The following is a 26,420-nucleotide window of genomic DNA, read 5'->3' as shown; positions in this document are numbered from 1 at the left end:
TTGCGAGGACGCAAACTATATCTATTTATAGTATTTTGCCAATCTTCGATCGTTAGAGATCACTCTTTCCTTTTCTTTTTCCTTTTTTCATTCTTTTTGCGTCTGTCATTTTCTTTCAACCTCGAGGTTTTCGATAGGATACTATCGACTATGAGCAAAAAGAGACAAAAAAGAAAAAAAAAATATATATATATATATACACGCGCACATATATAGCAAGTAGTCGATATGGATTATGGCGACGTCTCTAACGGTACGTAACGGTTAGCAATCGCCGGTTGTAAAGCGTTTACTCGAAACAACGTAGAAGTTGAAAGCAGAACCAGGAAGAAAAGGGATTCGCGAAGAATATGGATAAAGAAACAGAAGAAGAAGAAGAAGAAGAAGAAGAAGAAGAAGAAGAAGAAGAAGAAGAAGAAGAAGAAGAAGAAGAAGATGATGATGATGATGATGATGAAAGGGGAAAAAGAGGAAGTCTTTCCCTCGGGCAAACTTACAGTCTATTCTTAGCTCACAAACGTTTCTTGGTAATACTAGTCAGTTTTATAGTCCAATAGACAGGCGTAAGATCAAGGGAGGAATGTACAATTTCGACACAGGAAATGTGATTTTCTTTAACGATAGACTCTTCTTAGTAATGCCTTCGATATGGCGTCGCAGAAATGACATCTTCCGATGCGTCCAAATCTCCAAGTGGATTCTATCGGCGATATAATAGAAATGAAATAACCGCAGAATTTCAAAAGCATTAATTTGGAGGAGGTAGGATTAGAAAAATACTCTAGCAGTCTACGATAATGAATAGGCTACAATATTTATATACCCGTGTCTCGTCGTTAATTATCACGACGTATCGAAATGTACAACGAATTAGCAATGCTTAGAAGATAGAAAATATCCTATCAACGTAGATGTGTTAGCGATGCGTCTCCAAAAAGGTAATAGCTCGCTCGATAAATCATGCATAGCTTTGTTAGGTACATAAAAACACACACACACACACACACGAACCTCTCTTTTAGCCTCTCGTTCTCGAGGAATTCGAAGAGAGAGGTTACTCTCCGAGCGGATTCTCAACGCATAAGAGAGGAAGAGAGAGAGAGAGAGAGAGAGAGAGAAAAGTCAATCCGTATAGGTACATTTTGACCGTCGATGAGACGCATGGTATCGTCGACTTCGATCGACCTTCGCCCGAAGGAAAACACATACATGTACCTACATATATATGTAGAATACATAAAGATAGAATACATATATATATATATATATTTCGATAAAATTCTTATTTTAAGTAAAATCTTTTGGATTCTCATTTTATAATAGGTACGCAAAAGGCACGCGTTAAAGGTTAATATTTAAAAGCACGAATTTATATCTAAATCGGAACTCGATACGATATTTTCATGATTACCGTAGGAAGGAATTTGTCCGTGCGTAAAAATATTTTTTTTCTTTTTCTTACCGAAAGAAAAAAGAAGTTGCGAACAAAAATGCCAACTTGTCTGTTAAAAAAGAAAAAAAGAGAAAAGCAGATGGTTGATAGTTCATTTTGCATGGAACGATTCGAGCGAAAGATTTTGCTCTACGCACGCGTTCACTGGATGTTTACATAATGACACGACACGCGGACGCACACGCGCGTGTAACTCGCAAATCGAGGGCGTATGCGTAAATTATGACACGTGCGTGCAAGCGCAGAGGATGAGAACCCTTCTTCGACGATGAATCACGTCATCGTCGAAGGCTCGTCGATACTCGTCAACAACGCGTCGACAACTCGTCCGGTCAAATTTACATTGGCTCTAGAAAATTTTTACGAGCTTTCCTGTACGACGAGCAGACCTTCCGGATGGTGTATACGCGCGTCCAAGTACGCACGTACGCGGATGCATAGATGTGACAGACCACGTCCGTTCGTTTCGATTCGAAAGAACGGAACGGAACTTTGTCGAAGACTTATGTAAAAGGTGAGTAGGTATGTAGATCGATGAAACAGAACACTGGAAAAAAAAATTAAAAGAAAAAAATCGATTTGAATCGATGGTAAATAAGAAGAAACGTCCATCGATTGAGACAAAGTTCTCCGTGTTGATTAAAATAAAAGCAATATTTCTGTTTCCGATAACTGTTCAGGTTTGCGACTGTTAAATAAAAAAATAGAAAGAAGAAAAAAAAATTCAACGAGAATAAAGCGATAAAGATCAAGAGAGATGTTATCACCGATAACGTTTAAGCAACTGGGAGGTCCTCGTGATAGACCGTAATGACCCATAAGAGGAAACGATACTTCCCTTAACTGCTCGAATTTAGCTAATATTCAAAAGGAACCAGAGAAAGGACAGAGGCACGAGCACAGGCGCACACACCGGATGAGCTTAATAAATAAAAAGAAGACAAAGAAGAGAGCGAGAAATTCATAGGGAGACACGAAAATCTTCAGAGATCGTTCTTTCTCTCGATCTTTTTTTTGTCATTTACTACGACGATGGTGTGTATCTTGGTTGTCTCTTGGTAGACGGCGTGGGCCGGAGAACGAAAAGAAGTTGAATCGGAGAACACGCTGTATAATAGGAGAGGAACAGGGAGGAGAGAAGAAAAAGCTTGGAACGAAGACGGAGGATGTGGGAGAGAAAGGAGGGAGAGTAAAAGACGCGGAAACATTGGAGGAAAGAAAGAGAGAGAGAGAGAGAGAGGGGGGGGGGCGAAGGAAGGGAAGAGACGAGAAGAGTGAAGAAAGAGAAAAGAGGGACAGAGAGAGAAAAGAGTAAGAGGAGAGGGGCCCCTCCCTCGTGGAGGAGAACAGCAGAGGGGCCCCTGCGCGATCCTGTCGGCTCGTCGAGTGGGTAAATGGGTATATAAGCAAGGCCCGGACGATTCCATCTCGACACACGACCCAACCTTCATCCCGATCACCACGGTACTTTGCAAACGAGCGTTATCGCACGCGCGCGACGACCATTCGCGAGTATATATATATATATATATATATATATATGTATATATATATATACATATATATGTATTAGATAGCCAAATCATATCGTAGAGAGAAATAAAGAGAAAAAGGGAGATACATACAATCGGTATTCTATCGGTTCTCGTGGAGTTTCTCGCGTCGAATCAAAGGAGCAAAGAGGAAGAAGACTCGCTTATTGCCGTTGCTTGTTGGTGCTTTTCCCCACGTCCGTTGTAACGAGTTTGACGATAGAGGAAGATTAAAATAACGTGAGTACCGAATTAAACAATTACAGCATTTTTCTCCTCATTTAATTATCTCCCTTTCTTTCTCTCTTGTTCCATCTATCGATTTATCTTTCGAGTGATCGATCTCTAGTGTTATTTTCAATCGAAGAAACAATATTTATAAATATGATTAAAAATATTGCTTTCAATTATAGAGACAATGAGAGAGAGAGAGAGAGAGAGAATGGGAGAGAGTCTGCGATTACAGTTGGATTGTTAGACTTGCGAAAGAAATTTTGCAAGAAGACGAAATGAGCGACTGACGATTTCACGAATCGTGCCGCTCTTCTTTTAAAACGACAAGAAATAAAAAAAGAGAAGAGAGAGAGAGACTACAACGAGCGGTAATTTACGTCCCGAATCGCGAAATTAGAGCGAGAAGAAAAGAAAAAGAGTAAGTCAAACGCGTTAAAAAAATCATCGACAGGACATATAATTAGTCTAAATCGTGCCGATTTCTCAACGGTTCTTTTGTGTAATTTTCTCTCTCACTTGCTCGATGTAACGCTCTCGTCTCATTTTCTGTTTCTTCACGTTTACCTTTCTCTCTCTCTCTGAGGAACTCGTGCGATACCTAATTATTCTAACATTGCAATTAATCTTCTAACATTGCAATCAACGTCGGCGTACGACCTGTCGCGACTTCCTCTTTTCAACGCGTTTCGTTTAATCAACGAAAGGGCAAAAGTTTGAGCACAATGAGAAACGTGTACTTTTCGATAATAAACGATATTACAACGATAACAAAGTAGATGCTATCGAACATCGTCGACTATTTTTGATCCTTCGAAAATTTGCGCAAAATTCAAAGCGGAAAAGAGCACAAAGAAGAACAAGAGGAACGTCAACGTCATTGACGTTGGATCGCTCGATCGTTCCCCGCATTCTTCTTTTGTAAGCGCTACCATTATTACAACTCTGATGATCTTGATGAGGTAATGGGTGTCCATCATCTTTCACAGGCATTTCCTCTCTCCCTATCGAGCCGATGCGAGCTCGCATCGCATTTGTCCGATTCTATGATGAAAGAGAGAGAGAGAGAGAGAGAGAGAAATAATCAACGCTCTTCCTTCGAAATCCGATAATCGAATTCAGTTCTCGAATCTCATTTTCCAATTTACCTTCAATCGTAGAATCAATCATATAATACTACTCTTAACATAGAAGCAAGGTGAACGATCTGAAATGAATTATAGCTTAAACTCTACAACTACAGTGAACCTACACAGATTTTATTTATTTTATGTTTTCATAATTATTACGAAAATTATTAGCTGAAAGAAATTATTGGTAATAAAAATAGAAGAGAGAAAAACAACGAGAAAATATCCTTTCATCGACGAGCAACGATTTTCTACGGAATGTCGTATACGCCCTCGCTAACTGAACGCTGGCAAGATTCGAGAAAGAGTAGGTACGAGTAAGCTTCGATCGTTGCCAAAGATCTCTCCGAGTCGATCGCCTTCGTAAGAACTTCGTGGTTGCGCGAGCAAGTCGCGGGCTATCGGCGTTGTTACGTATGTTGCCAAACGCGAAATCAAGCTAGTCGAGATAAAAACTGGACGGACCGTTGTGTGTCCTTCCCTCTCCCCCTTCTCTCTCTCTCTCTCCCTCTCTCTCTCTCTCCCCCTCTCTCTCTATCCATCTATCTCTTCGTACCACACTCCGTCGCGGTCTTTCCCTTTCTCGATTCTTTCCGATCGCGAACGTTTGCATTCCATTTCGTTTCAAACTTTGTTTGAAAGTGTCTTTTCATCGAACCGAACAAAATTATCTCAAGATTTTCTTTTATTTACGATATACTTAACATCGAAGAAAATTGAATTTGATGATTCACGCGCGACGGGGGGGGGGGGAGGAAGAGAGAAAGAGATTGCCTTTGTCATCGCGATCGTGTGTTTAATGCTTTTGAATGGGAGGCATATTTGCGTTCGTTTTCACGCTCTCTTGTCCGTACAATACCGTTCAAAAGTAAATGATTATCTACCATAATAAAACATCGCATGGTGTATCGTAAATTCTCAAGGACTTTCGAGAAAATGATCCCTCTCCGTTTTTGCACGTCGTTTCCTCGACGGAAGCTTTCCCTGAATGTTAAGAAGGTTAACGCGTTGACTATTACGAGGGGACACACCGGACACTCGACTTTACCCAAGATAAATAATACCTAAAATTGGCTAACACTCGATACATCCTTTCGATGAGAAAGAAAAGATGTCTTCTTCGATCGTAAGATTATCCGTTTCCGGCCATGACCAAGGATTTTATTCAGAGACACGCGCCAGCTCGCGAAACGCGTGCGCGAGGAGAAATACGCAGAGTGTGTATGTGCGAGAGAGAGAGAGAGAGAGAGAGAGAGAGAGAGAGAGAGAGAGAGAGAGAGAGAGAGAGAGAGAGTCATACGCGTAACAAGCGTGAGGGGCGTGCATCCTGTCATTAGTTCCATAACGCGCTCGCCTTATTCAATGCATTCGGCTCAATGTCATCCGTCCCTCTTCTTCCTGCCGATTCTTGCACCAGCAACGTTAGCAGCATCAGCAAATCCGATACTCCTCGTCGCTACCCTTCGCGTTCCATTCAAAAGCGAAAAGAGCTCCCAACTATTCTCGTTCTTAACTGACCATTCATCACACATATAAACATTTATATCCGTGTATAGATATGTGCATACGAAGTTGCATACTTCGTACGTATGTACGAAGAGTATCTACCATCGATATTCGTCGATAAACGTCGTGAATGTTTCGGCCTCTCTTTTCGATTCTCTTTTCTTTTCGTTCTTCCACTGTCTCGATCATTCTCTATCGGGAAATTGTCATTGAAAGCGTACATACGTGTACGTACGTCATAAAAATTCTCAACGGTGAAAGAGGAAATTATAATCACGGTTATTATTATTTTTACGCGATAAAGACGATCATTACGAGAGATACGTTGCGCTTCGTTGCAGATCGATCAAGATGATGAAGCTCGTCCTAATGTCGATGGTGTGCTTGCTGGGAGCAAGGGCTGCTCCCTTGGCGAATCATCACGAAGCAGAAGCACCTCCGACCGTGGTACCGCTCGAAAAAGCAGCCTCCGCGAATTCCGAAGAAGCCGCCAATGTCTCTTCCGATACTGCCGCGTCTTCGATCGCACCAGCGGAACCGTCCTCGGCGCCAGCTCTTGTGGAAAGCGCAGAGGCTAAAGCAGAACTTCCGGCCGAAGCTCAATTACCGAATCCGAAAAGCGAGAATTCTCAGCAACCTCAATCCTCCTCCTCGTCCCAGGAGAAGAAGGAAGAGGAATCTAAGCCGATAGCTCGCGAGGCATCATTGGAGCAAGCTAACGAAAAAAAGGAATTCCCTGAACAAAATGCCGAAGCACAAGTCGTGCCGCAGCCAGCGCAACAACAACAGTCTGGAGAGGTTAAGAAGGAGGATGAAAGTCTGAAGGAAGCAGCGTCCGAAGTGAAGGAAACTGTACAAGCTACGCCGTCACACGAGGCACAACCACAAGCACCAGCTGAAGTGGCCGAGAAGAAGGTAAGTCAGGAGCACCTAAACTAGGAGAAAGAAACTAAAACGAAACAAGAGAAAAGAAAGGGAAAAGTGAAACGGTGTCGAAACCAATTGCGTGTATAACTTTATTAATTCGTCGTTCCATTATTTCAGGAGCAAGCAGCACCGGCCGAAGGGAAGAGCGCCGAATCCAGCGAGGAGTCCCAAGAGAAGAGAGATGTAGCAGCGAAGGAGGAGGAGCCAAAAGAAAAAGAGAAAAAATCCGTGGAACAAGCGGAAAGTTCTTTACTGAAGGCAGGAGCTGTGCCAGCATCTGTTGAAGGTCAAGCTCAAGAAGCTGAGAAGACGGTTGAAAATTCGAACGAAGCCAATAAGAACGAGGAGCCATTGAAAGAGGAAGTCAAGGCCGAGGAGAAGCCAGATCGTGTGACTCGCGATGCCGAGGAATTTGTATCAACTGTAATACTCGAGAAATCTCCGATTAATGAAGATGCAGGCAACAAGGATCAAGAGGGCGAAAAGAAGAATCAAACTGAGGAAAAGAATGGTAGCGTAGCATCCGAAAGTACAGCCGCAGAGATCGAAAAACCGATAGAACCAGCGAGCTCTTCCTCGTCAAATGACAATCAAAAGGAAGATGTTAAAGACGGCGATAAGTCGGGTGCGTTGCCTCAAGCCGAGAAGGAAGCTAAGAGCGCTGAATCCGAGGAAGCGGCAAAAGAACAGAAACAATCCCAAGGTGGTGCCGACGCTGTAGCAAAGCCAGAGGAATCTAGCCAGATCAAGCGAGATGCTTCTGCGGCGGAAGAGGAACAGGCGAAATCAAAAACTGAAGAATCTCTGAAACAAGAGACCAAACCGGAAGTAGCCGCCGCCGCCGCCGCCGCCGCCGTCCCTGCTGCTGCTCCTGCTGCTGCTCCTGGCATCGCCACTGATGTAAAGGAACGCTCGAAGGAATCCTCTTCTGAAGAAGACAAATCGGTCGAAAAGGAAGACGCTAAGAATAGCAGCGAAGAGGACGATGACGATGACAAAAAATCCTCCTCCGAGGAAAAATTGTCGAAAGCGATAGAGGAATCAAAGCCAGAGTTGTTGCCAAAACCTGAAGAAGTAAAGGACGCGAACGTTGACTCATCGACCCAGTTGAAGGCTCTCTCATCCTCCTCTTCTGCACAAGAGGATAATAGTCCGCCACTCCTTCAGAGCAGTAACGCCAGCAAAAAGAGCGAGGAGAACAGCAGCAGCCAGAGTAACAGCGAGGAGAAGAGCGCCTCATAAAGGGACGACGCTCGTTGACACGATCGGCAAGAAATGCACGAGACCATCCCCGAAGGAAGATCGATCAAGATAGAGGAAAAGAGGGAGGGAGGGGGGGGAGAGAGAGAGAGAGAGAGGAAGAATCGCCGAGTGTGAACGACGGAATGTCAGGTCAAGATTATAGGAAAGAAAGATATTAAACAACAAAAAAATTACAAACTAATTAAAAAAAAAAAAAAAAAAAAAAAAAAAAAAAAAAAAAAAAAAAAAAAAGAAAAAAGAAAAAAAATAAAGAGAGTGTGCGAGCATCAATGTGGATGTGTGCGCGTGTGTGAACGTATGTATATGTCGAAAGATAGAGAGAGAGAGAGAGAGAGAGAGAGAGAGAGAGAGAGAGAGAGAGAGCGAGCGAGCAAGAGAGAGACGATGTGGCAAGAAGAGAAAACGAGACAAAACACATCCGATCGACAGTGGTGTTAGGGTGTATATTCCCCGGCGCGCTACGATTTCGAATATCTCAAGAGACGAATTTTTTTAGCGAGGAAAATAGAAAAAAGGAAGAAAGGAGGGACCAGGGAAGTAGGATGACCACGTGACGAATCGCGACCCGATTCGAAAACGAGTCCGAAGTAGTGCACATGGTCGTCCTTCTTCCTGAGGATCCGGTTCGGCGAATTTTTTCTACACCGAGCTGCACCCTCGTTCGTCCTGACGTACGACAACTACAGCACGGCTCTTACTTCCGGTGGATGGTACGCGAGGACGAATCTCTTCTGCTCTCCTGACTTTACTTTTTCTTTTCTTTCTTACTTTTTTTTTTTGCAACATCCTTATCCCGGGACTCCCGCAATTTTATATATACATATATATATATAAAGAAATATATGTGTGTATGTCCTTTTTATTATTTCTTTTTTTTTCGAATGAACACTCGACCACACCTAACCAGACCCATTCCGATAGATTAGCAATTAGTTCTCGAGTCTGTTTTCTTAGAGTTAACGCGTCATTCTTCTTCTTCTTATTATTATTTTTATTATTATTATTATTTTATTATTTTATTATTTTATTATTTTATTATTTTATTATTTTATTATTATTATTATTATTATTATTATTATTATTATTATTATTATTATTATTATTATATATTAATATTATTATTATTACGATCTAGTAGCAGTTCCACAATTATTATTATTATTATTATTATTATTATTATTATTATTATTATTATTATTATTATTACTACTACTACTACTACCACTACTACTACTATTACTACTACTACTACTACTATTACTATTATTTTATTATTACGATTTAGTACCAGTTCCACTATTATTAATGATATTATTATTTGTATTATTGCTGTCATCATCGTTATAATAATAATAATAATTATTATTACTGTCATCTCTCACGTAAACATGACGTTACTGATACCAATCCTCTGTAAAAGAAAAAAGAAGAAAGAGAGTAATCAAGTTCAACGATATTTGTCCTGTATAGAACGTACCTCTTATGGTGTACCTAAAGTAAATTCGAGGATTTACTTTTTGGAGATTTTATCTAACACTTGGATATTAATGTCATAAGTTACAATTAGTCGTAATTGACGACTAATGGTAAGTGAAAATTAAGACCCGTGCTTTTTCCTTAAAGGAAAAAAAAATTTAGCCTTCCCACGAAGAATTTCTTTGCGCAAGACAAGAACGATAGAGCGCGACATTTATTCGTAATATGCGCGAAAGCATCGACTCATCGAAGGCCGAATGAAAAGTCGATGGCGTATAAACAGTAAAGATCTATAAGGTCGCTGTACTCGACGAAATGTCAAGGCGTAGAAAGTTTTGCAATCTATCGCAAGATTCTTTGATGTATCAATGAATCGAATGAGCACGGCTAAATGGAATGAATTATAGCGTATTTAAGTATGTCCTAATGCAAATGACTGATTCTTTCATCATTTTTTCATTTCTTATTTCTTTTCTCTTTTCATTCTCTTCACTTACGATCACCAACGATTTTAGTAATGTCAACGAGAAAAAACAAGTTGCCTTTTGAAATACCGTGAGATCTTGAGATACTCTGAGTATTCTCTATCAGAGTATTCTCAGAAACAAGATACGTATCTTATAAATCGCAACAAATATTTATAATTTTCATATTGCCCAATGTTTTTGGATTATTCTCCATATTTTTTTTTCTTTTTTTCGTTTTTTTTTTTTTTTTTTTTTTTTTTTTTTTTCTTATGCAAAAGATTATGAAAGAGTTTATCTCCCTAAAGAAATGAAAATGAATAAGTTCGACGGACAAGTGGAACATACCAAGATATTCTAACAAATCAGAGTTTCAATCGCCTCCGTGGCGCAATCGGCTAGCGCGTTCGGCTGTTAACCGAAAGGTTGGTGGTTCGAGCCCACCCGGGGGCGAGAGAGAGAGAGAGAGAGAGAGGAATAATATTTCTTTTTGCTCTCAGCATTTCGTACACTTTCAAATTTTATACATAAACATACATAAATTATACACATATATGTATATAATTTATTTATTAATTTTTGTTGATTTCAAAATACGTCATTTCGTCGGAGACAATTTTTAAAATATGTACACGTTTCTCTATTTCTAATATTTGCAAAACTTATGATCGTATTTATTTAATCGTTCCTATTTTCCTTCTTGACGTCCAAAGCAAACTTGTATTGTTGAAATAAATTTATGTAAAAAATAATTGCTTCAACAACAAACTACACGATGAAATTTATTTTTACATATACGCGTTATTAAATAAAGTGAGCTTAAGTAAAGGGATAATAAAAAAAAGAAAAAGAAAAAGAAAAAAAAAACAAAAAAAAAATAAAAAGAGGAATCTTGACCCCGACGTGATTTGAACACGCAACCTTCTGATCTGGAGTCAGACGCGCTACCGTTGCGCCACGGAGTCTTACGATCGGAGTTGCTTTTAAAGCAGTTATATGACAGAATGAAATTAATGTTTAAAAAGTTAAACATAATTATTCATTATTTAAAAATTATTTTGAATTATATATAAATACGAATAATGAAGAATAAGTTGATATTACATACCCGATTGGTGAGTAGAAAGCACATCAAAACACCAAGAGACCACCAGTCGACTTCTTGACCATAAGATTGCCTTTTTAAAATTTCTGGCGCTGAAATTGATAAAAAATGGAAAGACATATGGAGAGTGTAGTTTAAATTTAAAATAGATTTGATACACGCGGTAGATTTAATTCACTCTCTGAATTACCCATGTACTCAGGAGTCCCACAAAAAGTATTTGTCCTTTGCGTACGATGTAACCATTTGGATAAACCAAAATCTATAATCATAGCATGCCCTTCTTCATCCAATAAAATATTTGTTGCTTTCAAATCTCTGTGCACCACTCCAGCATTATGTAAAAAATCTTAAAGCAAATAATACTTTTTTATGATGCAATGCTAAGTGTTAAACGATGAAATCTGAAATATGTTTTATAGATTTTTACCAATAGCTAAAGCAACTTCGGCGACATATATTCTAACTACTTCTTCAGGCAAACACCCATACTTCTCTACTAATGAAAATAATTCCCCGCCGCACATGTAATCTGTTACTGCAGAATGTAAATAACGTAAAATGTTATGCCAAAAAATATTCGCTGTATATCATAAAATAAACTTACATATGTATAACGTTTTACTACTTTGCCATCTATGGGTAGAATTTACTATAAAGGGATGATGCCCGACCATTCTTTGTATAGCTACCTATAAAATATGACTATTTAGTTTTATATATCTATAGTAATATAGATGTGCAAAGAGATCGTAATACCTCCTGTTTTGCCTGAGTAACGGCATTCTCGGTGATAATTTTAGCTTTGCTAATAACTTTCAAAGCAAAAACTTGCCTATTTTCCCGACTCTGAACTTTATAAACTCTTCCATATGCACCTTTAGCAATGACGTCGAGAAAGCTATATTCTGTATTTAAAGTCATCTTTCTGACTTTAAATTCTGGCAGAAAGATAGCTTCAGACCTAGGTATCGGCCAGGCCGTTTTAGAAGAACTAAGAGAATCATGGAATATGCTTTCGTTCCAAGTGTACGACACAGTATGCTTTCTCCATTAATGTATAACACAAAAATAAACATGTAAAAATTACCTTCTATAGGAGGACCGTGACCATGATTTGATTTCTACTTGAAATGATCTCGTTGATCCAGCACAACTCCCACCGATGATGTCAATGAGACTATACTGTAATATGTATGCACACAGATCTATACATGTGTGTGTGTGTGTGTGTGTATTAATTAACAAATTTAACGCGATTGTCCAATGAAACGTCATTATTTTTCTTTTGCGTTTTATGTTATGAAATAAATTATTCAATATTTGGAGGTTAGAATAATTATCACGTAAATACCTGACTAGCATATTTCTGATGGTCGTGGTATTTTTTCTTTACGTTGGAATTGCCCATCCAGCAAAAAAGTAATAACGATTGTCCAGTTTAAAATACAATCGATAGGGAAGAAACAAATAGGATCACTTCCCCGCGCATCTTTGAAATTCTAACATCTGGACAGGTGTGCGTATGTATGTATGTATGTATGTATGTATATATATATATATATACCAACGTCCATTATTTATTCGCTGAAAATTCAAATCTTACGATTAGAAATATTATACTATAACATTTGACGGTTGTTCCATTGAAAACCAACTTGATCTTATTATTATATGCATACGATTTGACATTAAAGTGATTGTTCGAATATATTGTGATAAAGAAGAAGTAGGTGTGTGTGTATATAATTGCAAAATTAATATTGCAAAATTAAAAAGATATCAACCAGCAGACTACGATAATCAATATAAATCTATAAAGAATAAAGATATATGGTAAATATTTTAAACAAGTTTATAGATAAAATAATATTTCGAATGAAATATTAAAAGTAAAATTATTATTTTCACATTATGTCGTTTGAATGATCCACGTTCTACAAAAACTTTGAAGACGATGTCACGTGGCAAGATTTGTTACACTATAAAGGCCATCTACCGAGAGATTATATTAATAAGATGTATAGAAAAACAAAGCTGATAATAGAGTTCGCTTCGCGCACTTTCGTTCGCAAAACGATCACCAACTTTACCATCTGGAAAATAACACAATACATTACCTCTTGGGAGTGCTTAATCAGTGGTATTATTACGTCAATCTAAGGAAGAAAAGTAAGACATTAGCCATGGCTTTTTTAAGCTTTAATCGTAAATTTGCGAGAAATTTTGCGAGTGCAGCAGCAGCCAGCTCTGAAAAAGGTAATAAGTTTATATAATTAAAGCGTTACTCAAATCGTCATATATAATAAAAAAAATGTCCGTCATTAAATATGCCCTTGTTACTACTGACCTGTCGTCATCGTAACGTATCGTAAGATACGTTTTATAATCTTTGTATATAATCTTGTCTCTAACACATTTACCTTGGCATTAAATATTTCCAAACTTAATTATTTGTATATTTTGTATATATATATATATATATATACACATGGAGAGAGAGAAAATTGTTAGTCGCATCAACAACAACATGTATTACATAATAATTATTTTTTGCAGTGGATAGCACGCGTTTGTGGAGAAATTTATACATATTCGTCGGCGCTCCAGCCACTATTTTGTCTGCATTGAATTGCTATCTAAATGAAGGACACCATAAGAAAGCAGAATTTATTCCTTATGAACATTTAAGAATCAGAAACAGGGTATCTATATAAATATATATATATATATATATATATATATATAAAGTTATTCGCACGACTAATATATATATATATGAATTTCTGTTTTCTTATCATTTGCTTATCATTTAGCGTTTTCCTTGGGGAGATGGACAACGATCATTTTTTCATAATCCACATGTAAATGCCTTACCAACGGGCTACGAAGAGTAAGAAATTCATAAGCGTCAACTAGTACTATTTATAGATGGTTCCTCAAAAGATAGTATATATAAATAAATTAATCCTTTGTTCTATTCTCTGGAAGGAACAGTTTGAATAAATGAAGAAAATCTTCACATATGAGGATTTATTTTTAATTTTAATATCGAATACCTAGAAAATAATATAATAACCAAGAGAGTTGATAAGTTATTGTATCGATTAAAAGTTCGTTTAAACTTCAGTTTAAGATTGTACGGATTACGTTAAAAAAATATAATTCTTTATTAATAAAGATAAAACGGTAATAAAAGATAAAAAGTCTTTATACGTTTTTGGAATCTTCGATATAGCCGTATCTATGTACCATACATAGTAATTGAAACTAAGTAGCAGCACGTCGATTAAGTCGATTACCGACAGCAGTTCATAAATATTGCTTTTATCCTTAACAAAATTATATATCTCAGATAATTTACCAAGTAGTCGAAGGAAAAGGAAGAAGAAAAAAAAAGAAAAAAAAAAAAAAAAAAAAAAAGATGTATGCAAAAAGGGATAGAAAAATAATAATACTATATGGATGATTATTAGGAGATCATATAATGAAGACCGATCAAAGTTTCAACTATTCGGGACTAAACACAAGTTTTTCTTTCGATGGGCCCTATTACACAATGGGGCTTACAATACTTATGATGTTTTTCTATCCAATGCGATGCTGCACATTCTTTAGAACAATAATGAGCTTCTAAACAAATTTCGCAGACAACCGTACTTATCTTAGAACAATTCAAACAGATTACATCTTCTGGAATCTGAATTTTTATTTCAATTCCATTCTCTTTAGTATCGTCGTTAATATTAGATAATTGCAAATCATTAATAGGAAAAGGCAAAACTTCCTTAATCGTATTAAATGAAGTTGGAGATATGCTTCGTACGTCTATTATATGGGGCGGCGGCGGCTCAGACGAGATCGGACTTTCTCTCGAATCCAATCGCCGAGGATCGATATTATCAGTAACATTTCCCTCTTTAACTCTAATATCCTTATTCCTTAAATTAGACAATATACCACCCGATTCCGATAATATATTTTTTAAGCTTGTAAAAGGTTTTACCGCGTCTCCTTCGTTACGATTCATTTCATTAATCGAAACTAATTCATTATCAAATTTGTTGTTATTGTCAACGGGCAATGAGCCTTGCAAAATATTTGATATTGCGTCACTTTTATTAATATCTTCCGTTAGATTTTTTAACGAACGTAAATCAGATTGTTTTCCGAGTTTTATATTGTCCAGTTCTTCTTTTTGTGATTTAGAAGATCGGCTCACTTCGGTATTCGAGCCACACTTTGATTCTACATTAACATGATTTTTACTTATCATATCTTGAATTAATATCTTCATGGTATCTGTTAATTGTTGAGATTTCTGTTTTTGAAGATATACCTGGCATATGCTCTTCTGAGCTTCCATTGTTGCCGTTTTATATATATATTTAGCCAATTTACTTTTTAGATTACTTATAGATTCGGCGCTAGTTTGCCGGGATTTGTAGCGAATAAATTTATATATTTTCTCTTTCCATCCTACGTGAAATAGTTTTAAAACACAAGTGCCCTTATCGTATATCTCGTGTGCTCTACAATCAAAGAAACTTTCTTCGAGGCAAAAGGTCACTTGATCCCATATTTGAACTAACAATTCGCATGGAATTTTATTTATTCTTTGTAGTAAATTTTCTGAATTATTAAAATGTACCATTGGGAGTTGGGCTGACAATGTCATAGAGCATGAGATTTGTGAGCTTTTAATATCCTGCGCCATTTGAATTGGAAATCTTTGCGGTACATTATAAGACATGTTGACTTGTTGCGACGCCTGTCGGGCATATGACAACTTGGACATGTCCCTTGGGTTATCGATTCTATGCGATACGGTATTTGATTGACCTGCCACTTGAGATGCGTATTTCGCATTGTTCCCTATAAAATATTGTACATTTTCATTTAAATTTAATCTTCGAGTAATATACTTGTTGTTATGTGATTGCATGGAATTTGAATTGGCAGGATTATAAAACGTAACTCCTGGTATAAATTGTTGCTGGATCGCTTGTTGACCGTAACACGGCATGGACGTCTTAAACAATTGTCGACTTTCTTTCAACAATTGCACGTTTCTATGCATCGATTGGGCCGCCGCCGCCGTCGGAGGAGGAGGAGGAGGAGGAGGAGGGGGAGGGGCAGGAGGAGGAGCAGCGCATAAAATCGATGTATTAGACTTTTTCGATGTTTGTAAATGCGGAACGATACATTCCTGCTTTTGATTCGGTCCAATAGAGGTGTATACATTTTTCTTTGGTAAATCATTGTAAATTACTTGAACCTCTGCCGCCGCCGGGGCATGTAAATTTTGAACGTTCGTTAAAACTACCTGTGCCACGTTATTGCCATTGTTTGATAATTGTTTGGAAATTGCTGGTGCAATAGTTGCGGATAAGTCATTGGAAGAAGCAGATGTAAAGCCATTGTCAAAAGTAAATGTAGATGCATTACTAGAATTGGATTTAGATGAAGCATTAGAAGTAAATGTAAATGTTTCAGAGATTGATTTATCGAATAATGTCATATAATTGGCTATTTCTTGCAAAGATATAGGTTTATATTCGGGCGTTAGGAAAGATTTGTTGATAACGGATGCTGCGTATCGTATAACTTTCTTCAAATCCCTTATTTTCAATTCCTTACCTAAATTAAGTAATTCCTCGAGAAGTACTATAAAATTTGAATTAAATCGCATATCATTATTTATTAATTCTTTAAATTTGGCGGACACATTTCGACGATCATTCGACGAGAATTTCTTTTTTAACGCACGTATACGCATTATACGTCTATGAATGGACATTAAATAATATTCTGTATAGGATAGAGACGGGTACTTGTCGTCGAGTATTATTGCATCCTTGATCGATCGTTTACGATCCGTGGTACGCTCAGATGGCGTATCATTAACATTTGTAGAGAGTGCTGTTTCATTAACCAATGCGTTAATAGGTTCAGTTAGAGACGTGTCTACGGGAGTAGGACACCATCTAGAGCCTAATTCTGCGCTAGAAAGAACCCTTATTTTGTTTCCTTTTATTCCTTTTGATTGTATAAAATTATAAGGACAATCGTCGAGCTTACTATGCTCTTTGAAATCGATTTTATTTAACGAAGAGTCATTAATTTTTTCATTGTCCCTTTTTATAACAGACGTATCGTTATTTTCTTCGATAATACCAAACGTTGATTCCTCTAATACGACCTCTATTTCATCATTGTTGTTTGTTGAATCATTATTAGAGCTCAATTGATTTTTACAAATGTCCTTTACTATTATATTCTGATTTGTAGATGATTCAACAACATTTTCCTGTATGCTAATGGTATTACCAATCGATTCTATTCTGTAATTTTTATTTATATTCATTCGTAAAAGTTGACCTAAATCTTCGTTAATGTCTTGTTTAGATGATTTTAAACTATCATCATTTATCTTGTTTCCCTTATCATATACCTTAGGATTACTTTGGGCATTTTCACAAGTTTCGGTATACGTGGGTTTTATCACAACTTCTATATCCGCATTGTTATCATTAATATTTCTTGCGGAGGATTCTGTTAAATTAATATTCGCTATCATTGCATCGTCTATTTTCTTTGGCGTTTCAAAGGATGTGTCAGCTTTTGAGGTCTTTGTGAGATTCTCTCTGTCTCTAGACTTTTCTAATATTTTCTCTACAGGGGCATCCGAATTAACAGCTGCACTTGTAATTGTAGTTTTAATACTGGCGCCATCAGAATCTCTATCTAATTGCACTTCTTTGCTACAACTATTTCTTGACGCATGGCAGGTGATTTTGTCGTCGTCGTCGTCGCCATTATTATTATTACTATTATCATCATCATCATCATCATCACCATCATCATCATCATCATCATCATCATTATTATTATTGCTACTACTGCTACTACTATTATTAGTCCTATATGTTCTTATCTTAATAGCGTTATTAGTTAATACTTTAACATTCGTATCATTAAAGTTTCGATTGTAAATGCTAAAATCAGATGATTCGTTTGTTTCTACCTTAATCGATTCTGTTGATTCAACGATCTCATTGTGCGCTTCTTCCGGCTGAATTACTTCAGCAACGTCATCTATCACAGAGACATCGCAAGTTTTAGTCGGTAATTCATTAGAAAGATTCATTTCAATTAGGTCATTATTATCGCAAAGCAAAGGAAACTTTATAATATTATCTTTTTGGACGCCGTCGTCCCCGCAAAGTTTGATTTCCGTAGTAAATACATCTTTATCACAGACAGTTTGATCTTCATCAAATTCTCTAACATTTCTAGTATTTAATAAAGTTCCTACCAATTCTATATTTGAAATCTCACAAGTCTTTCTAGAGGCTGTATCCACTATTAAATCAGACGTTATATCTTGTTGTCTTGTTGCCTTATCCAAAACCACAGGATATTCGATATTTTTATCAACATTCGACAATTTTTTGTACTTCTTTCTTTGTCTCGTACGTATACAAGCATTTATTATAAATTCTTCTTCCTCCTCCTCGCTTAACGTAAGGCACTTATCAAAGATCTCGTGAAATTTATCCCGAATCTTTTTTCGTTTTCTCATATCTACACTTGAATAGGTTCGATTAAAAATATCAGATATATTGCAATTCTTTTGAATTTTGTCAATAATTACGGTTTCAGGCAGTTCACACTGGCGAACTGTTCTCATCAATTCGTTTATATCTATGTCGTTGTCATGTACCTTTAATGTATCATTTATTTTGTCATTTGAAAGAGCGGAGTCCGCTTCCATGGTTTTAAGTGTGGAAAAACAACAACCTTTATCATCGGCAAATTCTTTCTCGCGCAGTTCATTGGACGCACCTAAAATGGGCCTTCTTAATCTTTGTTTATTTATTTGAATAGGCGCCTTTATCACACCTGCATCGTTATTATTGGGGATTATTCCGTTTCTATTATTTTCCGTCGATACTTTTTTATCGATCGATCTACTCTTCGATATTTCTTCATGATCACATTTATGTTTACACCTTTTTACTTTATATTTATCCGATTCTTTTCTTCTTTTAATCTTATGTTTAAATTTAACCCCGTCTATCTTAATTTCATTAACGCGAGATTTTGTGCAACGCGACATTGAAATTATCTGCGACGTACTATCTGCGTCCAACTCCTCGTCGTATAGTTCGTCAGAACATTTTGAACCTTTTCTTATATCTTCGGAATTATTTAAATCTTTCTTATTCCTATTATCCTTTTGATTGTATTCATTGTCGAGGAAAAATGGTATAAATTCTTCGGTGCGCCTCGCAAAACCCTGTGCCCTGTCCTTGTCATTGATACTGCTTATTATTTCCTTTGACCTAAAATAAAAAGTAATACTACATATTAAATAAAACAAATTTAATTCCAATTAAATTACTTTATGTTTTTAAAACATTAAAAAAAAAAAAAAAAAAGAAAAGAAAAAAAAGAAGAACTTTAAAAGCTTCATAAGGCAGGCACTCATACAACCACACGATCATTCAATAATCGTTCAAACAGTTCAAAATTGATCGAACAATAATTTGTCCCCTGTTCGATTCATTTATATATTTAAATTATTATTCTTCGTTGAACGAGAGAATCGTTTTATTTCATTTAAATTATTAATGAAATCGCACTTTTTATTCACGTACTATTTCAAATAATTAAAAAAAGAAAGAAAAAAAAACACGGGGAAAAACCACACAACATATTTATGACAAAGAAATTTTTCTTTCTATAGGATCAGTCAATTATTATTCGTACATGAAAAATGATTGATATTTCGCGACAAATCTGTCTTTTTCCTTTTCTATTTTTCTTCGCGTTGTCCGTCGTCATATATTTTGATGCCGCTTTTTAATTGAATATTTTTTACTTTTCTTTTCTCTTACTTTCTACTGATATTTGAAATATCTCAAGAAAAAGAAATCGCCGCAAAACGACGCATCCGAATGACACGCAGCAAAGACGCAAGCACAATCGAGGAAGAAAATTATCGTTTCTTTCCCCGTCCCTTTTAACGAAACGAAATTCTTACCTCATCGTGTCTTCAGTAATCGTCTCTTTTGGTCGTATTCGAAGGACGATAATATTTGGCAAATCGATTAGAAGAAATACTCGGTCAGAGATAAGAGATTTGATAAAGAAAAAAAAGAAAAAACAAACAAATTTAAGAAAGGCACATGGAAAAAGAAGAAAAGAAAAAGGAGGGAGAAAAAATTATATTGTTATATTGTTATATTGTTATATTGAGGAGATGAAGAATTCACCGATTCTTGGTCGCAACTTTAAGCATTTGAGACGCGACCACCTCTAACTCCCTCGCACCATTCAATATTCCTTTAAACTGTCACCATTGAACACAAGGACGCGATGGACGCGACGGACGCGAGGAATAAAGCGAAATAAATATGTGCGATTTATCAGAGTTTTACGAATGCAACTGACTAGTAATAATAGGGCAGAAAATGTCAAATTCAATATTATGATAAACTTGAGAGCGGTCGTAAGCGGTCCGTACTTAATATATAAAACATGTCTTCTTCGAAGGTTCGCGACAAGGAAACGAGCGAGGAAAATGGTAAGTAATGCTAGAGGAAAGAAGGAGTACGCAATGGCCCACGCACAAGGAGAGAAATTCTGAGACTCATGCGATACACGTGATACTCCTTCTTATCGATAATGACCTAACATAGAATAATTGGAACTGAATCGAAAGGATTGTCATTGGTCGATCCTTTCGAATCTCGTTCACGCCCCCATTCCCTTATTCTTAACGAACGTAATATAGAACGTTACTCGTTACCGCCCCCTCTCGTAATCGATCCCTCAATAGGGGAATACATTTTGAAAACGATACCCTTCGTAATTTCCTTCGTATACCGCTTATAACATTCCATGCAGACGGCCACAATTACTATCTGCATTTACATAGTTCGTCGTTGCCAGAGAGATTTCCAAATCTCTTTTGTTGCGTGGGTCGGAAGGCAAGTAGAGTCGATTTATTACATTGAATTGTCAAGTACGCTGTGTGATAGTTGGAATTGAAATGTCAAATGTCGAGCAATAAATGCCCTTTCGGGAGCCCTGTGGTTCTTATTATCAGTACACGTACGATGATACTTACAATCGATCGACAACGACGTACGACTCGGTGGTCAATTGTAACAGAGCTCGTCGTAATCCGCTTTTTGAGAGATTAAGCTTTTCCAGATCGTGTTTCAACTGCAACAAAATTGCGGAATATACATATATACATATATACATATATACATATATACATATATCCCGATTAGTTCCCATTTCCTTTTTTGCAACTTCGAAGAGATAAGAATGAGATTAGGGAGCAAAGAATTTTTTCTTTCACCTTCCTACGAGAGAATAACGGCCAAGCAGCATAGGATAAACCTTAATAACCAATCAAACAAATCAACTACTTCGTTCTAATCCATTGTCGTCTCGTCTCTCAGTAAATAAATTTTGCTTCTTCATATGTTATTAACCACCAGCAATATGACGCGTCCATGTAAAATTCTGTCGTAAGTACGTACAAGTCGAAAAGAAGAAAATGTGAAAGATCGAAATGTAAGATATTTTGCAACGCACATGTAATATTTCATTTATTTCTCTAATTTATTTGCTTCTATTTTATTGTGTCATAAATTATCTACTCGTAGATAACTTGGACTACTATTTCATAAACGCTTGACATTGATACGAAATTTATAAAACTCATTACATATGTAAATAAAGATAAATTGACACGTTTGACCTTCTCAGTAAACAAATACACATATAAGATACTATTACATACCTTAGTCGCGCTAATGTTTTTCTAATTGACATTTAGAAATTTTAAGTTGAAAATTTATATGAAAAGCTGAATAAACATTCCAACCTTTTTAAATGATTCGTAATGCTAGATCAAAGAAAACAAGCGGGGGCAGCGGGGGCGGGCGGGGGGAAAGAACAAAGAAGAAAACAAAGAAAAAATGAAATCTAACTTATTAACCAAAAAGCATCGTCGCTTACAAAGACAGTACCACCTACTTAAATCGTCATGAATAATAAATTTAATTGTGTACCTTTCGTCTTTCTCCCCGAAGTGTTAAAGCCTCGTCGTAGTCGTGAGTTGCTTTTCGATAACCTTTCTTATTCTTTGAATCCATATTACGTATTTGGTATATCTAAAAGCAGCGTCACATCCGGTGTAACAGAAACAAGAGACTATTCCTCCGATAGAGAGAGAGAGAGAGAAAAAGAAGAAAAGAAATGACTACGGCAACGTTCGAAGATAAATCAAAAAATTGAACTTTGTGCTCGACCACAAGGGATAAATCTATCTAAATTTTCGTTGAGAAAGAGAAAAGAAAGGGAAAAAGGCGGGAAAGTAAAGTAATCGTAAGGCGTGCGTACGTACGACCAAAGTGATTACATAAGCCTTACTTACCTTTCGAAGCAACTCCTGCCGGCGAGGACCAGCACGAAAAAGCCACTTTTTCAATTTGTAATTGTCGAAAATGATCGGTATATCGTCTCGCGTACGAGACTCTATTCTATTCATTGCATTCAGAATGCAATGAAAGCAAACGCGACGCGTTCTATCACGTTCGATGAAAAGGTTTAATATCACTGTCGTCGAAGAACCGAATACGAGTATTATGCAAAGAGAAAAAACCGACTTGATCTTAGATGGCAGCGTATTATGAGTGAGTGATTGAGAAATATATATATATATATATATATAAATACCATGTATATATATATGTATATATATATATATATATATATATATATATATATATATATATGTACATATATATGTTATTAAAGGTATAAGGAGAAGCGAACTATACTCGAATATAAAGATACATCCACCGCTCCTACACGGGCCATTCTTTTAAAAATGTTAATTCGGTTTATGCGATCGCTCCGCCCCTTGTTACGAGCGCTCTAGCAGCACTTTATGGAACTAACTGGACTATTACGACGGTCCTTTGTTTACTTTCGTCCGAGGAGCTGCGAGGGGAAAAAAGAGAGAGAGAGAGAGAGATGAGAAAAGAAAAACGTCCTTCGTCGTAGAACGACGATATACGACAAGTTTTTTTAAGCCGAAGAATCTGAGAGAAAATTCAAAGGACAAAGTTCATCACGTTGGTAACTTTACTAACGTTACGAATCTACCGTCGAAACGATCGGATCGACCTTGTCTCTTTGTTTAAAAAGCGTTTTGATCGCATTTTAACGTTAACTAATATTTCGCCGATGTCTGCGTAATTCGAAATCCTAGATATCGTTCGATGTTCTCAAGTACAGTCGTCAAGACTACTTTGGCGTACATTATTAACACCAAAGTGAACGAAGAATGGTTCGTTCGTTCGAAAAAGCCTTGAAATTTCCTTGAAAAGAAATTCGCCTCTCAAAACGGTTCATCCTTCTAGAGAAAGTGTACATAAATCAAGTTAAGAGTCTTCTCTCACAGGCCAGATGTTCCCACTTATTCTTCTAACCTTTCGTCGTTCGCAAACGAACCTTTTCCCAAAAAGTCACGAATAAAAAAAAAAAAAAAAAAAAAAAACGAAACATACATACATACATACATACATACGTACGTACATACATACATACATACGTACATACATACATATACACACTCACACACATGTGTAAGGATAAGGAAAAATGTATTTCAACTATTCGATGATTTTCACGTGCGTTCGATGTTGGGACAAAACAACGACGTGGTCAAAATCACGTTTTAGGCTCTATTTCGAATCGTTCGATTTGCAATCGTTCGCCATGATACATACGAACGTGATTTTTGTTTACGCTGCCGAGGGAGACATTCGAAACTGTAGCGAGCTCGTTCGTTTCTTACGGGACCCTTTTGTAAAATGATCCCCACTGTTTCGAATTAAAAGATAAGGAAGAATCGTATGATTACCAGGAAGTATACCCCAAAAACCGGAACTGTCGGTATATTCGATAACGCTATCGGTAGTTGCAGTTTTACTCGTTAAATATTCTCCAAATTCCGATTCCTCCTCTTCCTTGTTCGATATCTTTGTATGCTTTTGATCGCTCCTATTAGAATTACTGCGCTGCCACGAATAATTTTTATTAAGTCGCTTTAAAAGAGGTAAGAAAAAATAATGCAATTTTTGCAACGTCTTTTTAAATATGAAAATGGTCGCGTATATATAGATATACGTGTGCGTGTGTGTACTCACATTTCCATACCGCTAATTTGACCAAAATGTATCGAAGTCCAAGTAAGAGTAGAGAAAATTAATAAAAATATAGCAAACGATAGTACCCATTTTATTTTACTTAATGTCATATCGTTCGATCGTTGATAAGTGTAAGAAAGCCGTCATCATTCATCGATTAATCGATATAAAATCGCGCCCTTTTACATGGTTTATGCTTTTTATACCGCAAACTTTTTATAAGTACGAGCTGCGTACGTATAAAACAATATTCTTGCAAATAATATATTTAACAATGGTACAATGTTTCCCTCCTGTGCGTATCACAAGATGCATATGTATAAAATGCATCTCTATACGACGTATCGTAGTATATGTTTGTTATAAGTCGATCGATTTTTATCGATTTACGCGGCATAAGTTTGTAAATGCGAACGCTAGATGTCGTCGTAGTTATTATCAACTCCTCGGTTATACGTCGATATGCCGGTATGTGTAAATAGAAACTTTGCGAATCAAAGAATGATTATGATATATTTATTTAACTTTACACGAGTTATTAAAGTTCGTGGCGGCTATGGCAGATTGAATGATTTAGTTCCTGGCGTCTTTTTTTTCTTTTCTTTTTTTTCTTTTCGGTTGGTTTCCAACAACAATGCGTTTGGCGGCGTATTAATTATGCGCCTTGTCAAACTCTATCCATATGCGTGTATGTAACGAGACGATATGTTATAAGCCATCTAGCGTTCGACGGAAGAAACAAAGAAATCTATTCTTGCGATCTAATTTCAGGATATTCTTAAATGTCGTGCTTTTGATCGATTCTCTCTATATCTATGTCCTCGATATCAAGCAAGGTAATCAACAAGTATTCGCAGTGATTCGGTACGATTAAAAAGAAATATTCGCGAATGTTACAAAATAGATATGCTGAAAAGTCCAATGGAAACATAACCTCCTTTTGCAAGAGATTTGGTGATATTTATCGTTTATGCGTGTTAATCGAGCTATATGTAGCGAGAAATATCTTATCTCGGATAATATCTTGGTATACAATGAATCTAATAGGTATACCTAAACGATAAAAATGCATAAAAGTTTAAGAGGAAAAGTTTAAAGTTTTGTGCTCGGTTACGAATTATATAACCATGGCAGGATACACGGGATTCGTTAGGATTATTCGTCGGCGTTTAGTTTTGGGACTTATATTTACATTGTCGCTGACTTATTGCGCTTTTTCTTTATTCCGCAATGAGGTAAGGAGAGGATTTTTCTAAGGTTAGCTAGGATCAATGTATAAGGTTGAATATGACGTTTGTAAGGTCGACTAAAATAATAATATTTATTACAGAGTAGATCGATAGAATTGGATACCGATCTCGACGATATAGAGGGATTGATAATGAATGACAACAACAACAACGACGATATGATTTCTGACGACGACGTTCCGTCGCAACAGCTTAAAGCATCCGGTAAACCACGTGAATCCTGGGGGATGGATGTTCCGAACGAAGGAGGAGCTAATGAAAATGGCTTAGGTATAGATTCGCCGTCAAACTTGAATGACAGCGATACGTCTAATCGACCATGCCGCAATTCTGTACAGGTATATTGTTGTAGACATATTACACGCTCGAAAGGCGTCTTATGTTTATAAAAGCAGGAAAGGATGAAATTATTTTTTAGGGCAAAGTATTGATAGTGGACGAGCACGGGGTAGTATGCGCCAGGCACGAACTTTTGTCTAATGGTTGCTGTAGCAGGGAACAGAAGCAACCTTATAAAGCTGAAGAGGCCACGGTTACGGCCCTTAAAGAGAGATACAGTTGTAAGACGTGTAACGCTCAAGGATGCTGTGCTATTTACGAATATTGCGTTTCCTGCTGTTTACATCCTGCCAAGGTATTCCCCTTAACCTCTTCCTATTTATTCTAAGTAATTCAGTCTAAGGTACGCTCCTATTATTATTATTATTATGTTAACAGCATATAAAGGGAAAGAAGGATACCGTAGAAAGTGGTAAAAATCTTCCGAGAATAAAGGAAGAAGATACGGTAAAGGTGCGTCTTCGCAATATGGATCGATTTCAAACTTGCCTCGCCGCCTGTCG

At 36.8% G+C, this 26,420-nt stretch overlaps 5 protein-coding genes and 2 non-coding genes across 16 annotated transcripts in view; 4 read left to right on the top strand and 3 right to left on the bottom strand.

Annotated features, from left to right (window-relative positions):
* The window catches only part of LOC124431914 (serine/threonine-protein kinase S6KL-like), a 36,172-nt gene extending 23,337 nt beyond the window's left edge, over window positions 1-12,835 (bottom strand). Inside the window, exons 1-7 of one of the 3 annotated variants that reach the window (XM_046980335.1) lie at window positions 12,442-12,835; window positions 12,178-12,272; window positions 11,847-12,102; window positions 11,695-11,779; window positions 11,518-11,625; window positions 11,278-11,436; window positions 11,091-11,179 (exon numbers count right to left, since the gene is read on the bottom strand). In XM_046980335.1, coding sequence (XP_046836291.1) covers window positions 11,091-11,179; window positions 11,278-11,436; window positions 11,518-11,625; window positions 11,695-11,779; window positions 11,847-12,102; window positions 12,178-12,272; window positions 12,442-12,498 — 849 coding nt within the window. In that variant the 5' untranslated portion in view covers window positions 12,499-12,835. The remainder of the gene's footprint in view (window positions 1-11,090; window positions 11,180-11,277; window positions 11,437-11,517; window positions 11,626-11,694; window positions 11,780-11,846; window positions 12,103-12,177; window positions 12,273-12,441) is intronic. The other 2 variants (XM_046980337.1, XM_046980336.1) reach the window with 2 other exon arrangements.
* LOC124431912 (enolase-phosphatase E1-like) lies at window positions 2,880-8,431 on the top strand. The gene is made up of 3 exons (XM_046980332.1): window positions 2,880-3,225; window positions 6,194-6,767; window positions 6,897-8,431. Exons 2-3 carry the CDS (start codon window positions 6,204-6,206, stop codon window positions 8,019-8,021), a joined length of 1,689 nt encoding a protein of 562 aa, XP_046836288.1. The 5' UTR covers window positions 2,880-3,225; window positions 6,194-6,203; the 3' UTR covers window positions 8,022-8,431.
* Window positions 10,362-10,435, top strand: Trnan-guu. The gene has a single exon. It is a non-coding gene; the product is annotated as a tRNA-Asn (tRNA).
* Trnaw-cca lies at window positions 10,876-10,947 on the bottom strand. Its single transcript has one exon. It is a non-coding gene; the product is annotated as a tRNA-Trp (tRNA).
* A 350-nt stretch (window positions 12,836-13,185) lies between the features above and the next one.
* Window positions 13,186-14,113, top strand: LOC124431920 (cytochrome c oxidase subunit 6A2, mitochondrial-like). Its single transcript, XM_046980352.1, has 3 exons — window positions 13,186-13,346; window positions 13,647-13,792; window positions 13,904-14,113. Exons 1-3 carry the CDS (start codon window positions 13,274-13,276, stop codon window positions 13,982-13,984), a joined length of 300 nt encoding a protein of 99 aa, XP_046836308.1. The 5' UTR covers window positions 13,186-13,273; the 3' UTR covers window positions 13,985-14,113.
* Window positions 14,114-14,549: 436 nt separating this feature from the next.
* LOC124431905 (MATH and LRR domain-containing protein PFE0570w-like) lies at window positions 14,550-24,783 on the bottom strand. 5 transcript variants are annotated; one of them, XM_046980305.1, is made up of 3 exons: window positions 22,549-22,828; window positions 21,226-21,323; window positions 14,550-19,435 (listed from the first exon to the last, which is right to left on the bottom strand). In XM_046980305.1, the coding sequence occupies exons 1-3, from the start codon at window positions 22,660-22,662 to the stop codon at window positions 14,608-14,610; spliced, it is 5,040 nt and encodes a 1,679-aa protein (XP_046836261.1). In that variant the 5' UTR covers window positions 22,663-22,828; the 3' UTR covers window positions 14,550-14,607. The 5 variants fall into 5 exon arrangements, with proteins under 5 accessions (XP_046836261.1, XP_046836262.1, XP_046836263.1 ...); XM_046980306.1 differs by lacking the exon at window positions 22,549-22,828 and adding an exon at window positions 22,184-22,478; XM_046980307.1 differs by lacking the exons at window positions 21,226-21,323; window positions 22,549-22,828 and adding an exon at window positions 24,329-24,783.
* A 188-nt stretch (window positions 24,784-24,971) lies between these two features.
* The window catches only part of LOC124431915 (SREBP regulating gene protein), a 1,868-nt gene continuing 419 nt past the window's right edge, over window positions 24,972-26,420 (top strand). Inside the window, exons 1-5 of one of the 4 annotated variants that reach the window (XM_046980339.1) lie at window positions 25,016-25,164; window positions 25,233-25,563; window positions 25,659-25,916; window positions 25,997-26,212; window positions 26,296-26,420. The exon at window positions 26,296-26,420 is cut by the window's right edge and continues 419 nt beyond it. In XM_046980339.1, coding sequence (XP_046836295.1) covers window positions 25,456-25,563; window positions 25,659-25,916; window positions 25,997-26,212; window positions 26,296-26,420 — 707 coding nt within the window. In that variant the 5' untranslated portion in view covers window positions 25,016-25,164; window positions 25,233-25,455. Of the gene's footprint in view, window positions 25,586-25,658; window positions 25,917-25,996; window positions 26,213-26,295 lie in introns of all 4 variants that reach the window. The other 3 variants (XM_046980341.1, XM_046980338.1, XM_046980342.1) reach the window with 3 other exon arrangements.

This window comes from Vespa crabro, chromosome 22 (genome assembly GCF_910589235.1).
Source record: "Vespa crabro chromosome 22, iyVesCrab1.2, whole genome shotgun sequence".
NCBI classification, from domain to species: Eukaryota; Metazoa; Arthropoda; class Insecta; order Hymenoptera; family Vespidae; genus Vespa; species Vespa crabro.
This window is presented reverse-complemented; position numbering and strand designations above follow the sequence as displayed.

What these genes read in the sequence shown, in the direction of transcription:
- LOC124431912 (XM_046980332.1), top strand. Translation starts at nt 6,204, where the DNA reads ATGATGAAGCTCGTCCTAATGTCGATGGTGTGCTTGCTGGGAGCAAGG. An exon ending in CTGAAGTGGCCGAGAAGAAG is followed by an intron (nt 6,768 to 6,896) that starts GTAAGTCAGGAG and finishes CCATTATTTCAG; the next exon opens with GAGCAAGCAGCACCGGCCGA.
- LOC124431920 (XM_046980352.1), top strand. Translation starts at nt 13,274, where the DNA reads ATGGCTTTTTTAAGCTTTAATCGTAAATTTGCGAGAAATTTTGCGAGT. An exon ending in AGCAGCCAGCTCTGAAAAAG is followed by an intron (nt 13,347 to 13,646) that starts GTAATAAGTTTA and finishes TATTTTTTGCAG; the next exon opens with TGGATAGCACGCGTTTGTGG. An exon ending in ATTTAAGAATCAGAAACAGG is followed by an intron (nt 13,793 to 13,903) that starts GTATCTATATAA and finishes CTTATCATTTAG; the next exon opens with CGTTTTCCTTGGGGAGATGG.
- LOC124431905 (XM_046980305.1), bottom strand. Translation starts at nt 22,662, where the DNA reads ATGAATAGAATAGAGTCTCGTACGCGAGACGATATACCGATCATTTTC. An exon ending in GGCAGGAGTTGCTTCGAAAG is followed by an intron (nt 21,324 to 22,548) that starts GTAAGTAAGGCT and finishes ATTTTGTTGCAG; the next exon opens with TTGAAACACGATCTGGAAAA. An exon ending in TACGTCGTTGTCGATCGATT is followed by an intron (nt 19,436 to 21,225) that starts GTAAGTATCATC and finishes TTTTTATTTTAG; the next exon opens with GTCAAAGGAAATAATAAGCA.